A 13,692-nucleotide genomic window follows, 5' to 3' on the forward strand; every position below is an offset into this window, starting at 1 on the left:
AACCCCGTGCTATTAAAATAAAATATGCAGTGTGCAGCCTTCAATGACACCATCCAGAGCGAGTCCATGAAATCATTTGACTGGTGTATTAAAAGCTTACAAGGTTACAAAGGTAGAGGCCAGAGTAATAAATGGCTGCATCAATATTTGCTTCAGCAGCAACGATCTTTTCCTACATGTAATCCATTTAATTTTTCTAAACCCCACAGTGAAACAAAAACCCCATCAATAGAAACTGTCTTGAGGCTTTGGCATTAGAAAGAGGAGGACGGTTCATCTGGCATCACCGTGGATCTGACTCCTATTTGTTATGAACAAGCAGGACTTTGTGGATGGTAACAAGTTTATTTATCCTCTATGTACACATGATGTTCTGTAACACAACCAATGGACCTGTAGGAGACAGCAGGCAAACAGTTTGGGGTATTTCTTTGGTTTGGACTTTTTTTTTTTTTTTTTCTCTAACGCAAAAACAATTTACAAAGAATAATTTACAACTGACACAGTCAAACGTATATCTTGGATTTAAATTCCAGGCTTAAAAATTTAACGTCTCTGTCTTGTCCATCGTCCATCATGCACTTTTTATTTATCCAACTTCTGGTTACAGGAGCCTGAATTCCATCTTAAAATTTCATGACAGGGCACACGTGGACAGACAAACCAGTCACACACACTCACATTCACACACTCCACTGTGAGACTGCAAACAGGAATATATATAGGAATATAAGCAAATTATTGGATTAAGAAATGATGCCAATGATGCTTTGATATTTAAGAATGCATTTGTTTTCTGTATCTACACCAGATCTGACACATATGAATTCACAAACAGACGAACAGGCTGTCGGGTCTCCGGTCCCATCTCAGAAACAAGAAAGGGTCAAAACCTAATCAGGTCTTATTGATCAGCCTGCAATGATCCAGAAACAAAGTCTTTGGAGCTTGAATTTATATCCCCAGGAGGGTCCTCAGTGCTGTTCCTCATGCCTGATACAGTCCTTTTACTGGTCAGTATAATGAGGCTTTAAGCAGCTGGGTGACTGTAAATCTGCCGCACTAAGATTGCACTGCTGCAGGTCTGACTGGACTTCACCTCACTAAATCTCACGTTCTGAGTAATTTACTGTCGTGGCTGGAGCACTCTCACCAAAGCAGTGTAAAGTCAGCAAGTGATCACAAGTCACCTCGGTCGCCAAGTTAATGTTGGCTGCTTGGGGAAGAATTAAGCCCAGATCCGTATATCAACATCTGTGCTTAGGACGCTTAGTTAATTTTAGTGGCGATGGTGCCTGACTCAAGATATGAGGGCAGCAGACAGTTTTTCTTGAAACGTTTCTAAACATTCTGATTGTCGTTCATATTATCTGTTGTGTTGTATTGGAAAATGCACATATGTACATTTATTTGCGAGTGAGAGCAACTTGAGTCATACAAAATCACTGTGGGTCGATGCAGATTGGCACAAACTTCCCCAGGTTTATGGACAAAATACAACGAGTGCAGTGCACATAAGAGTATAAAATACTATCACCTTAAATAGCAGCACAGGCTGGGGGGGAAACTTGTAGCTGATTCCAGACTGGGTGCAGGACTTGCAGGGGACAGGACAGGACAGGACGGGCTTGCGGAGCGCACCAGACCCGCGTGCCCTTATTGGAGCCTCGGCGAGTCTCACAGGGCGGACTGGCATGAATTACCCCGGCGATGGGGCAACAGGATCCACAGCGCAGACCTGACGGGGCGATCAAACCTTGAAGAAGACCGGCATGTCCGGGGAGAGGAGCGCTGGACTCCGCGGCTTCGAGGCTTCATCACCGGGCGGCGACTCCCAGATGGTGCCGTGAAAATGGCTCGGGCTCTCTCCTTCCTCGCGTACTTTCTCTCCCTCCTACTATGTAAGTTACACTTTCTTTTCATTCTGCGGCGACACGAAACTGATGAAAGTCGCGTTCAGTTTCTGTGCGTAAACTCCAAAATAATCCTAGTGACTTTTTGCTGAGAAATAATTTCCTTGAAGTAAAAAACAATATTTCTTTTACGCACTGAAACGTTTTAATGATAGACTATTACTCACGACTCATAAAGGCTTATCTGCCTCTATTTTTTATTGGCTGCGCTATAAATGGACACATCGTTTTGTCAAGTGGCGTCATTCTGACCATATCAGCGATTATCTAGATAAAAGATTTTCTCATACTTTTACTCTGTGCCCCCCCCCCCCCCCCCCCCCCCCCCAAATTTTTTTTTTTTAAATCAACGGATAAAGAGATTTAGTGCTTAAAACTTTACAAAGAATACCTTGGCTTCTGCTTGACCAAAATGTTCGTGTTTCCGACTGTTTCAAATGATGTCAACTATTATGCAAAAACAAAAAAATCTAAAGAAAAATACACAATTATACGAAAAAATAAATGCCATTTTTTAAAAAAAAAAAGGAAAAGTACACACACGTATATATATATATATATATATATATATATATATATATATATATATATATATATATATATATATATATATATATATATATATATATATATATTCTACAGCAGACTTCATTATGATGTCAAGTCTTCAAATATATTCCACTTTTGTTGAATATTGGGTAACAAAGAATGACCTTATCAACTCCAGAACCAGTTTACGCTACCATTTTATGAACACGCCTGGCCTCATTCCCAATCATTGTGATGTCAGAGCAACAAGGACTCAGTGGTTCATTTTAAACCTGCAGCTACACACAGAGTGTATTCACAGAAAGGTGACCACGGCTATTCTGGTGGTATTATGAGTGGACTTCACATCAGGGGAAAACTGAGCTTGTTTCATTCTGGTGTCCTGAGATTTTGAGAAAACACAATCTGCTGGATTGTGATGTGGAAGTCCCTCTTTGTTGATTGGGACCAAAGCCAAGTTACTGACAAAAGCACATTTGGGGCAGCATGCGCTGACCTGCAGGGGCCAGACCGTTGCTCCACCACACCCTGGAAAGCCACAGGCTGATCATGACACACAGTTTGATATGGAACAAGAAGAAGACAGACTAAATCCTAGTGTCAGGTTTACAGATCACACATTTGATAAAGCTTTGCATCCATGAATATTGCGCTGCTATACATCCATAGCAGTAGCCATTCTACTTCTGTGGGCCATCGGTGTGAGTCTCTCCTCATATGAGTGAGTTGACTCAGCTACTTCGCACCATGTGGAGGCATCAATAACCGGCTGCATGCAATTGAAATGGAAGAGGCAGAGCCACATTATCCAATCAGGTCCAGATGAGAAGAGCCCAACATCAATTTCAATCAGGGCTTGTCTTCACCCCCGACTCAGGCGTCATTTATCAGGCATGGAGGCCAGAGGTGAAGTTTATTTGTTGGTAGCCTATTCTTGGCTCATTCTCACTTAAAGGATATACCCATTGGTTGTTGCTTTAAGATCAGATCATAAGAAAACTGAATATCTACATGCTGTGAAAATATCTGCCCTTGTTCAAAATGCAATTTAGAAGTGACTTCAGGCCCTCTGTAACATTCCTGTGTAATTTCCATAACAGCAATCCCTGGTTTCACTACTTGACGGCTGCTGCCTCTCTGGATAGCAAGGAAAACTTTTGATTTAAGAAATGATTTCACTTATCTTTCATGGTTCTGCACAGTATTGATTGATTTTTTTTCTTTAACAGAGGAGCAGAAGAACTGTGGTGTAAATTGATTCCAAGGCCAACTTATCACTTGGACCCCACTTTTATTTCTTAATTTGGGTACATGAAGCCTGAATGTCAGTGTGTATGGAGATGTTTACTCAAATTTTACTATCCATCACAAAAAAACAAACAAAAAACAGGATGTCATCATAAAAGATGAATTCAATTTGTTGTAAAAAAAAATTTTTTTTCCCAGCTACCAAGCTGCTTGTAACCCACCATAAGCCGGCGTTACTGTCAGATGTAGGGGGATCACTCTTTAGCAACATCCACTTAAAGGCCACCAGGGGCTGGAGCCAAACCCAGCTGACTGCAGGATCCACCCTGAACACTTCACAGGACTAACACAGATATAGACAAGCACACATTCAGGTCAGTTTAGTCACAAATTAGCTTCAAATACTTGTTTTTGGACTTGTTTTTGGATCCACTTGAAGAAAAACCCGGGTACATTTCTACTTTTTTTGCTATACCAGCGTGATTCCTACTACGCCACCGTGAAGCTCTGCTGACTAATGTTTAGTCCCTCAACATTTTGTAATGAGACACATATTGAGCACAGGACACCGAACAGGTGTGTTGTGACAAAGCTGGACGACTTTGCTATTTTATTTTACGACAGCCATTTTGATAATGCAAAAACAATATGGTTCAAATCTCTAAATGTAAAATATTTATTAAAAAAAAAATTGAACATTATGGAATTAATGGTGGCACTTGATAACAAGGACGGTAATTTACAAGGCTATTATGTGCTCAAATTATAATGTATGAGCACTTTGCATGGCAGTTACCTGTTTCTGGTGAATGCGTGCGTGTGTGTATGGGCAAACAGTGTAAGAATGTAAAGTGAAGATGCACTTCACATGCATTTTCTAATTTCATTGTTTTTACCTGTGATGACAAACTCTACAGGCCTACCGTTAGTGTCTTGGTGAATAGAGGTGTGGGGTGTGTATGTGCTACATGTACAGCTGTTAAAAACCAAACTGTGTCACCAGGTAGCAGCTGTGCTGACTCAGAGGAGCGTCTCATGAACTGGCTGCTGGGAAAGGACCGCTACAATCCGCTCATTCGTCCGGCTGTCAACAGGACAGAGAGGGTCACAGTCAAGCTGCAAGTGTCCTTAGCACAGCTCATCAGCGTGGTAAGACAACAGAGCCTTTCTCTCACAAACACACACCATGACCAAATGTGTGTATTTATATATGTTTGACTGTCCTCAGAAGAGACGGCATGTCAGAAAAACAAACAAACAAACAAACAAGTGGCACACTGAAAGAAGGAGGTTGATTTAGAAGACGGAGCGTGAGCCACAAAGCTTTAAGGAAGCAGTCAATCACAAAGCGGCTTCTGCGGAGCGGCAGTAGCTCCAAACGGATGGATGGAGTGGAAGATAGATCTGGTCAGCTGTGATCTCTGCCTCTGTCATGTCCAGATTGAAACTTCAGCACATTGGATTAAAAGGGGCCATAAAGCTGTTTTAGCCACAGTGATAGGAACTCCCCTTTGATTTACAGCGGAGGCCGGGCTCAGCCGCAGAGCGAGGCAGCCCCAGTTTATGGGTGTGCATTGTACCCCTTGGAGTAATTGCTATTTGGTATCACTTTATTGGAAGTGTATGTCATGGCGGTGAGATGGCAGAGCAACCAACAAGCATGTTAACATGCAATCTTGGAGGAGAGGAGGATTTCAGCGCAGTAATCTTTGACTTCGCTTCAAACGAAATGCCGTTGTAAAGATGACGGTAAACAAGGACGGGCTTTTGTTGTTTGAAACAAAACAAATAGTGATAAGCCTTGATTTCAAACACGCAGAAGCTTGAACAAAGGTGTTTGATGCTGACACTTTGTAATTCACACACCAAATCATAGACAAGACATTGATCTACCACAACAGAATGGATTATTTATTTTGGTCTTTAGTGACTTCAATGACTTTCTTAGGCAGTGGCATTATCTGGACTAAGATTTATATAAAATAATAAAATCTTACCTTGGTATAGGGTGAGGTGTATGTCGAGGTTTTTGTGGTTGAAAGAGAAAAAACATAATATTAGAGTCCGACTAACTGTAAGAGTGAAGCTGTGATGGATCGGTGACAGGTCATCACATCTACAAAACGGTGAGGTTTTCTAGTCTGCAGTGGTCAGTATTTATCAAAAGTGGTGCAGAAGAAAAACAAATGAAACTCCGCCGGGGTCGTGAACAGTCAAGTTTAGTTACAGGCTTGTCAACATTGACCCGTAACCGCATCAGGCAATGTGACGAAACGACATGCGAGCATCAGAACTCAAGCTTTGAAAAACAGAGGAGGCTGAATCCCACTTTCTTGTTCCATGCTGTGATTAACAGTAGGAGGAATCTGTTGGAGGAAGCCAGTTGAACCGGTCCTGTAATGCTCCAGATAATTGGGATAATTTTTTTTGTATTCTGACGACAAATACTTCATTATTTCAGGCATGTTTTCTGGAAGGAAACATTGTGATGAGAATTCAAATACAATAACAACAACAGCTCACAAATTGTTGACTGGAAATTAAATTGCCCTGTTCTTTAGGCCTCTAAATTCTACAGATTTAACTTTGCTAGACTGGACAACTGTGAAATGTTACCCCCAAAAATATGACAGTCAGTGCCTGGACGAATATCAGACCCTTAAAATTCAAACTCTGATAATAAGATGTGACTGATTCGTTAATAGTGACAGTTTGAGCCCATTAGTTGACAGCAGGGTGCATGGATGCAGTCACTTAGTACACAAAGGGTTTACTGTGACAATATAGAGATGAATTATGCAGTAAAATGAAAAAACAAACAAACAATACAATAAAAACACAAGAAATAAATAAATGCCACTGTTTTTGATGCTCTGTCCATTGTACTTGTGTTTTAACCTCGTATTGAGAGTGATTTCTATCTAACGTGTGTATTTTCAGAATGAAAGAGAGCAGATCATGACCACAAATGTCTGGCTCACTCAGGTAAGTGCAATGAAGCTCTACAAGTCAAATGACACTTAATAACCATATATGTTAATAAATGTCCTTCCCCATGAACTTGGATTAAACCATATCCATTCCTGCACTCTCAATGTGGAACCAACTGCTTTCATAATTGTGCTTCAAGCATATTTCACCGATAATGAAGCATGTAATTAGAAATCAGCTGGTACTGAGAGACTGCACTGAAATCGGGAGTCAGACTGACGATCATGTCCCTCTACCTCTCCAGCACTGGGTGGACTACAGGCTTTCCTGGGACCCCGCGAAATACGAAGGCATTGACAAGCTGCGTATTCCCTCCAGACACATTTGGCTGCCGGATATTGTCCTGTACAACAAGCAAGTTTCCTTTGTTTGTCATGGTGTTCCACTTCAGTCAATCAGAATACGTCTTTATGTAAATAATTTGTCCGTAGTGACCAGCGATGCCGGTTACTTTCATATGACCACTTTTTTTCGGTAGCGAGTAATCTAACGAGTTACTATCTCCAAACCAGTAATCTGATTAAAGTTACTTCTCCAAGTCACTGCGCGTTACTATTGCAGCGTCCCGCAGGACTTTGGAAAGGAAGACGAGTAAAGCCACTTTGTTACCCGCTCCTCCATTCTCCCTCAAACAAAACACAAACAAATTAAAATGGGGGGCAATTAAAATGTTGCATAGAGCAGGTAGTGCAAATAAATAGACAGATAAATAGTGTAACGACAGACTACAACTACAGAACCAGCTAAATAAATACCAGCAATAGTAACAATCTGATAATAAAACTACGAGTCAGATATAAATACAACAAAGAATGTAGGTCAATGGTTAAAATGTGCTTCAGCAGGAGGCCAGGCAGATATCAGAACTGAGTCTTTTGAAAAACCAGTTGTCATTTATATTTTGAGACGGTGGGGGGTGTCGGCAGCTGCTGAAAGTAATTAAAAAGTTACTTGTAATCTAATTTATTTACTTTTAAATGCAAGTAATCAGTAAAATAACTAAGTTACTTTTAAAGGAGTTACTAATTGGTAATCATATTACTTTTTCAAGGTAACTGTGGCAACGCTGGTAGTGACTGATGTACATTCAGTCAGTCAGATCATTTCTAAAGAATTAGTGCCTCTTTCATCATCACTAGCTGAGCAATAACACATAAAGAAACACCAGCTAAAAGTAACAGCCAGTAATCCTTCAATTCACACACGTATGAATACAAACAAACAAGAGTTTGAGTTGATTGTGTTTAACCGTCATGGAAATGTGAACCTCTGTTAACCTCTCTTCTTCTCTCACACCAGTGCCGATGGTACATATGAGGTAACCGTCTACACCAATGTCATCGTCCTATTCAACGGCAGCATCAACTGGCTTCCCCCCGCCATTTACAAAAGCGCCTGTAAGATTGAGGTCAAGCATTTTCCCTTTGACCAGCAGAACTGCACCCTCAAGTTTCGCTCCTGGACGTACGACCACACGGAGATTGATCTGATCTTGAAGTCTGAGATGGCCAGCATGGATGATTTCACTCCCAGCGGGGAGTGGGACATCTTAGCACTGCCAGGCAGACGGACAGTCAACCCTTTGGATCCCACCTACGTGGACCTCACGTATGACTTCATCATCAAGAGAAAGCCTCTTTTCTACACAATAAATCTCATAATTCCCTGTGTTTTGATAACCTCCCTGGCCATCCTGGTCTTTTACTTGCCCTCGGACTGCGGAGAGAAGATGACCCTCTGCATCTCTGTCCTCCTGGCTCTCACCGTCTTCCTGCTTCTAATCTCAAAAATTGTCCCCCCCACTTCACTGGATGTGCCCCTGATCGGCAAATACCTCATGTTCACCATGGTGCTGGTGACCTTCTCCATCATCACCAGTGTGTGCGTGCTTAACGTGCACCACCGCTCCCCCAGCACCCATACCATGCCTTCCTGGGTCAAGCTGATATTTCTTGTGAAGCTGCCAGCCTTACTCTTCATGAGACGCCCTCACAACAACTCCGCACGTCAGAGACTGAGACAACAGCGGTGCCTGCGGGCCAGGAGAGCCATTTTGGGTTTGGGTTACCCAGTTGCGTCGCAGACGGGTATCACCATGTCATCCTCTGCCCTGTTATGTTCCGACTCCGCCTTCTCAACGCCGGGGCACAAAAATATAGCTCCTGCAATGGGTTACAGCCAGTGCAATAGGAAAGGCGACATGCGCAGCACGGACTACCTCCCCAGCGCGTTCACATCCTCCCAGGACCTCCACCAGAGAAGCAACTCAGAGTGGGCTGCTGATGTGCAGGAGGCGGTGAACGGCGTGCGCTTTGTGGCTGAGCACATGATGGGAGACGACGATGATCAGAGTGTAAGTACACACATCAAAACCAAATGTTTCATATCATCAAACGAGAAGAGCGCAGACCGTCGCCAACATCAGGTAGTGACGTCGCCGCGCGAAACACTGATAAACACTCACACCAGTGTTTCTAGATACTTGCTGAATCGCGATAATAGCAGCGAGCTCCGGAGTGTCTCCATGGCAACAGACTTTGATCTACTTTTGATTTCATTTGACCTCCATGAGGTGCCTCTCCACAAGAAGAAGGAGAAGAGGAAGAGGTGCCTCTCCCTTCCACTCTGTACATACATACATACATACATACTTACATACATACATACATACATACATACATACATCCATACATACACACACACACACACACACACACACACACACACATACATACATACATACATACATACATACATACATACATACATACATACATACATACATACATACATACATACATACACACACACACACACACACACATACATACATACATACATACATACATACATACATACATACATACATACATACATACATACATACATACATACCAATAACTATACACAGCCATAAACATAACCTTCTCAGCCCAACTTTCGTTGGCAAAGATAATAATATATTAAAGTGATTATCTGGTTTGTTTGACCAATCTTAGAAAAACTAATTCAAGCATTTTATCAATCACGACAGATAATTTTGAGATCAGAAAAAATAATTACAACCGTTGTGTGCAATAGCAGTGACACTTCCTCAATCCTTGTAATCTTGCTGTTTCACTAAACAAAAACATTCAATAAGAATAGTTAATAGTTGGTGTTTTTGTTACTAAATTTGATGAACACAGCAGCTCCAAGCTCAAGTACTAAATAGAGACAATTCACAGTCGTCCATTTATGATTCAGTGCAAAAACAAAATCACTTCCCTCAGTTAGTCCCAACTCTACGGAAATCATCAATCTTGAATGGATAAAAATTGCATTTTAAAACATTTGATATTGCATTTTTGGATTGTCCTTTTCTTATTCTCTTTATTTGTTTGACCTCCTCATCTTTCACACACATCAAATCAATCTCATTAATCTAAAGGCAACAGTGATCCTCAATTCTTGTGACATCTGAGAGAAATTTTCAAAATTTGACAGATTGGTCACACTTTTTGTGCCCAAAAGTCCAGGTCTCTATACGTCCTAATTTTGTGCATAAAATATTTCAGGAAAGCTTGCACCTTTCATCTTTAACCTAATCTTATATATATATATATATATATATATATATATATATATATATATATATATATATATATATATATATATATATATATATATATATATATATATATTTTTTTTTTCTTTAATATATCACATAGGCCTTTACAGACACTGAGATAAACTGCAATCATGCTGATTTGTTCGGAGGTATCCAACTACAAGACAGTCATTTTAATTCATAATGGATCAATAAAGTAAACTTTATTGCAGCTACAATTTTTATATATATATGGATTGGCTGCCATATCATATTTTCTGTATAGTCATCACCAGCAGTAAAGGCCAGGCCAATTTCACGTTCTGCCAAAAACCAGTTGAATACAGAGAGATATCTCTGTTTTGGGAATACTGCATATGCTTTTTTAATTTCCAGTCCAAGATTTACCATGACACATGACTTTTCAGATTATCAGTCACAAACGTTGCCGCCCCAATCTTTCCATTACCATGAGGGCAATGATGTGCTCTGTCGGTATGAAAACACCAAGGTTTTTCTTCTTGAAATGATGAAACACAAGTAAGAGATATATTATACTAAAATATGATGTTATGTTATTAAGTTAATTGCAGCTGTAAAATGTAGTTGTGTCCATTTCTCGTAACTGATCTAAGCATATTGCTCATCATGTTGCCCTGAGGCAACAAATAAAAACCAAAATAAAAAACATATATAGTTAGGTATTTCTACTTAACAATGTAGAAAAGTAGTTTCAATCTTACCTCAGTGTGTCACATGCTGCTTTGCTCCAATCCAAATTTCCGACAAAATCCAATTCAAACCACGAACAGTTTCTTGGACAGAAACACATCCCACGACACTTTGAAAAGATTCAAACGTAAAAAGAAAAAAAATTTAAAGCGACAGGCCAGAAAAGTGTTTTGGATTTTTTTTTTGCCAGAGGGCAACGCTGAGGGTTAACATCAATCCATTTCCCCGAAAGGGAATATTTGGCCATTGGACATGGCATCAATTGTTTCGAACAACGTGGCTCAGGAGCAACATTCTGCTCCTACTAAACGGGGTCAATAGTATTAGTATTGGCATAATATTTACGGTTCTCCCTGTGACCTTTAAGAAGCCGGAAGGAACTGCAGTAACCTTAAGTAGTGGCTCTGACCCAGCAAATTGAGTTCAGACGGGTCAGTCAATCACTTTCTCTGACTAATCAATAATCCAATGAGGACACAAGGAATTCGTAATGACATGTCTCTAAAGCCACCAAGGACAGTGCTGACAATGAGTGAAAGGGTCACCCGGGTTTTCAGAGTTGGCCTCAGCAACAAGGAGATGGTCTTTTCAGAGATTCAGCCTAATAATGAGCTTAATTGTTCCGCATGTCAACATCTGAGAATAAATGTCTCTTGCTGTTTATTATTATGGTAAATAAAGAATGTAGCGTGAAACATAGATGTTGATTACTGCAAGTGTGCACATTGCAGCATAATTTAACAAAAAAAAAAAAAAAGATTTGCAAACTGCTTTGAAAAAGACGCATGCTGAGCAATTGAAAGGTGATTTGTGTTTTCTTGCAGGTGATTGAGGACTGGAAGTACGTGGCCATGGTGGTGGATCGCATGTTCCTTTGGATCTTTGTCATAGTGTGTGTGGTGGGAACCCTGGGTCTGTTTCTCCAGCCCGTTTTCCAGAGTCAGATCGTTCCCCATCAGCAGCCCAGCTCAGACACCCCTCGCATCTGACGAGCAGGGGCCACCATCACTTTGTTTTTTTTTGTTTATTTTCACAGGATTGACTGTGCTATAAAGAGCAATTACAGTTATAAGAGCAGAGAAAGTTTAGATATCAGAAGTTCTGGCATCCTTGTGGGATGCGATATCCACCACTGGATAAGAATGAATGTGCCTCGTCACATTTAGAGCAACGTGGCCCAATGCAATGAAGCGTCTAATATTTTAAAGCGGTTGTGCATTTGCAGAAGAACTAACAATAAACCGAACTGGAATAATATACCAAGTATGACAATAACTCTGCTGTCAGATGTTGTAGGTCTCCCTGTTTGTGTAACTGTGTCTCAGAAGTATAATAAAGGAAAAACCTGTCTTCTTTCAGATTGATTAAATGTACGAGACTGTCAATAAAGTATTAAAATTGCCAGGGTCTTTGCCAAAGTGCTTAGTCAACCTACGTGTGCTGGTGATAAAGTTCAGAGATGTGCAAGCTCAGATATTTTAATAGATAAGACAGCTGTCCTCTTAAAAAAATGAAAATGTCTTATCAGGGGAACAAAGATGTGATGCGTCTTAATAAGTATTACAAGGAAAATATTATGCTCAGGTTTGATAATATTGAAGGAAGGAACACTGACATTGTTTGTTTTCTATTCAACAAGCTAATGGATGCTCATTTCTTATTTTCCTGCTACACGAGAACTGATCTTTTATAGGGTCTCATTTGCACGCACACACACACACACACACACATTTACTGCTCAATAAACCGTGCTGAGTGGACTCGTTAGAAATTGAGCAGACTGTTGGTTCTTGTGCGAGACCTTCACTTAAATCAACAGATCGCAATCAGTATCTGTGTTAATGGACAGACTTTCTGTACTGTAATTTCAGCTCACAGCCTTTAAAATCACAGTTTTCTTTCATACACATTGTCAACAGTATATCCATCAATAAAAATAGAAAAAAGAACATTGCTTACAATACAAACAAAGCAGGAGTCCTGCAGTCGGTAAATGATCCCATTAATCAACATGCTTGTGTCAGCAGGCCTTTGTCATCAGGCTCTAATTAGAGATCCACGAAAAGAACATCCAAGAGCTGCAAAGTCACACATAAGAAAGGATGCATATACCGTGAGAATTTTAAATGATCCAGATTTGAGAAGATTCAGTCAAAATGACGTATTTCAATTCAGTGGTTTTTCAAACCCTTTGGGATAACCTTTGCAGGATGAGGCTCTTGAAGGCTGTTTATCACTAAAGGCAGTTTTGTTAAATGACCCGAGCCTCAGCTAAAGACGTGTGTGTGTGTGTGTGTGTGTGTGTGTGTGTGTGTGTGTGTGTGTGTGTGTGTGTGTGTGTGTGTGTGTGTGTGTCTGTATGTATAAAGGATGTAAGTCCTCACACTGCACTTGTCTGGGGAATTAAAAAACTTTCTGAAGGTCAAATTCACATTTTTCCATATATTTCTGTGATATGATCGTTTATTAATCCCACTGTGGCAGTTCTCTTTTCACCGGCTCCACTGAGAGGACTTTAAGATGATACTGAGGACACTTCGGAAGGTGGAAAGCATTTGAACTCTGCCCTTCATTCAGCCGAGGGACAAACCATCGGGCTTAACTACAGGACTGGACTGACAATTGGGGCAGAGAAAATTGAAATTACACTGTGATATGAAAAATGGTCAT

The 13,692-nt window shown here is 40.6% G+C and overlaps 1 protein-coding gene across 1 annotated transcript; it reads left to right on the top strand.

Annotated features, from left to right (window-relative positions):
• Positions 1-4,721: 4,721 nt before the first annotated feature.
• chrnb4 (cholinergic receptor, nicotinic, beta 4 (neuronal)) lies at positions 4,722-12,011 on the top strand (the record flags this gene model as incomplete). The annotated part of the gene is made up of 5 exons (XM_080458806.1): positions 4,722-4,859; positions 6,651-6,695; positions 6,946-7,055; positions 8,001-9,054; positions 11,847-12,011. Exons 1-5 carry the CDS (start codon positions 4,746-4,748, stop codon positions 12,009-12,011), a joined length of 1,488 nt encoding a protein of 495 aa, XP_080314932.1. The 5' UTR covers positions 4,722-4,745.
• Positions 12,012-13,692: the final 1,681 nt, after the last annotated feature.

Source organism: Lipophrys pholis (genome assembly GCF_963383615.2).
Source record: "Lipophrys pholis genome assembly, chromosome: 2".
Lineage (NCBI taxonomy): Eukaryota > Metazoa > Chordata > Actinopteri > Blenniiformes > Blenniidae > Lipophrys > Lipophrys pholis.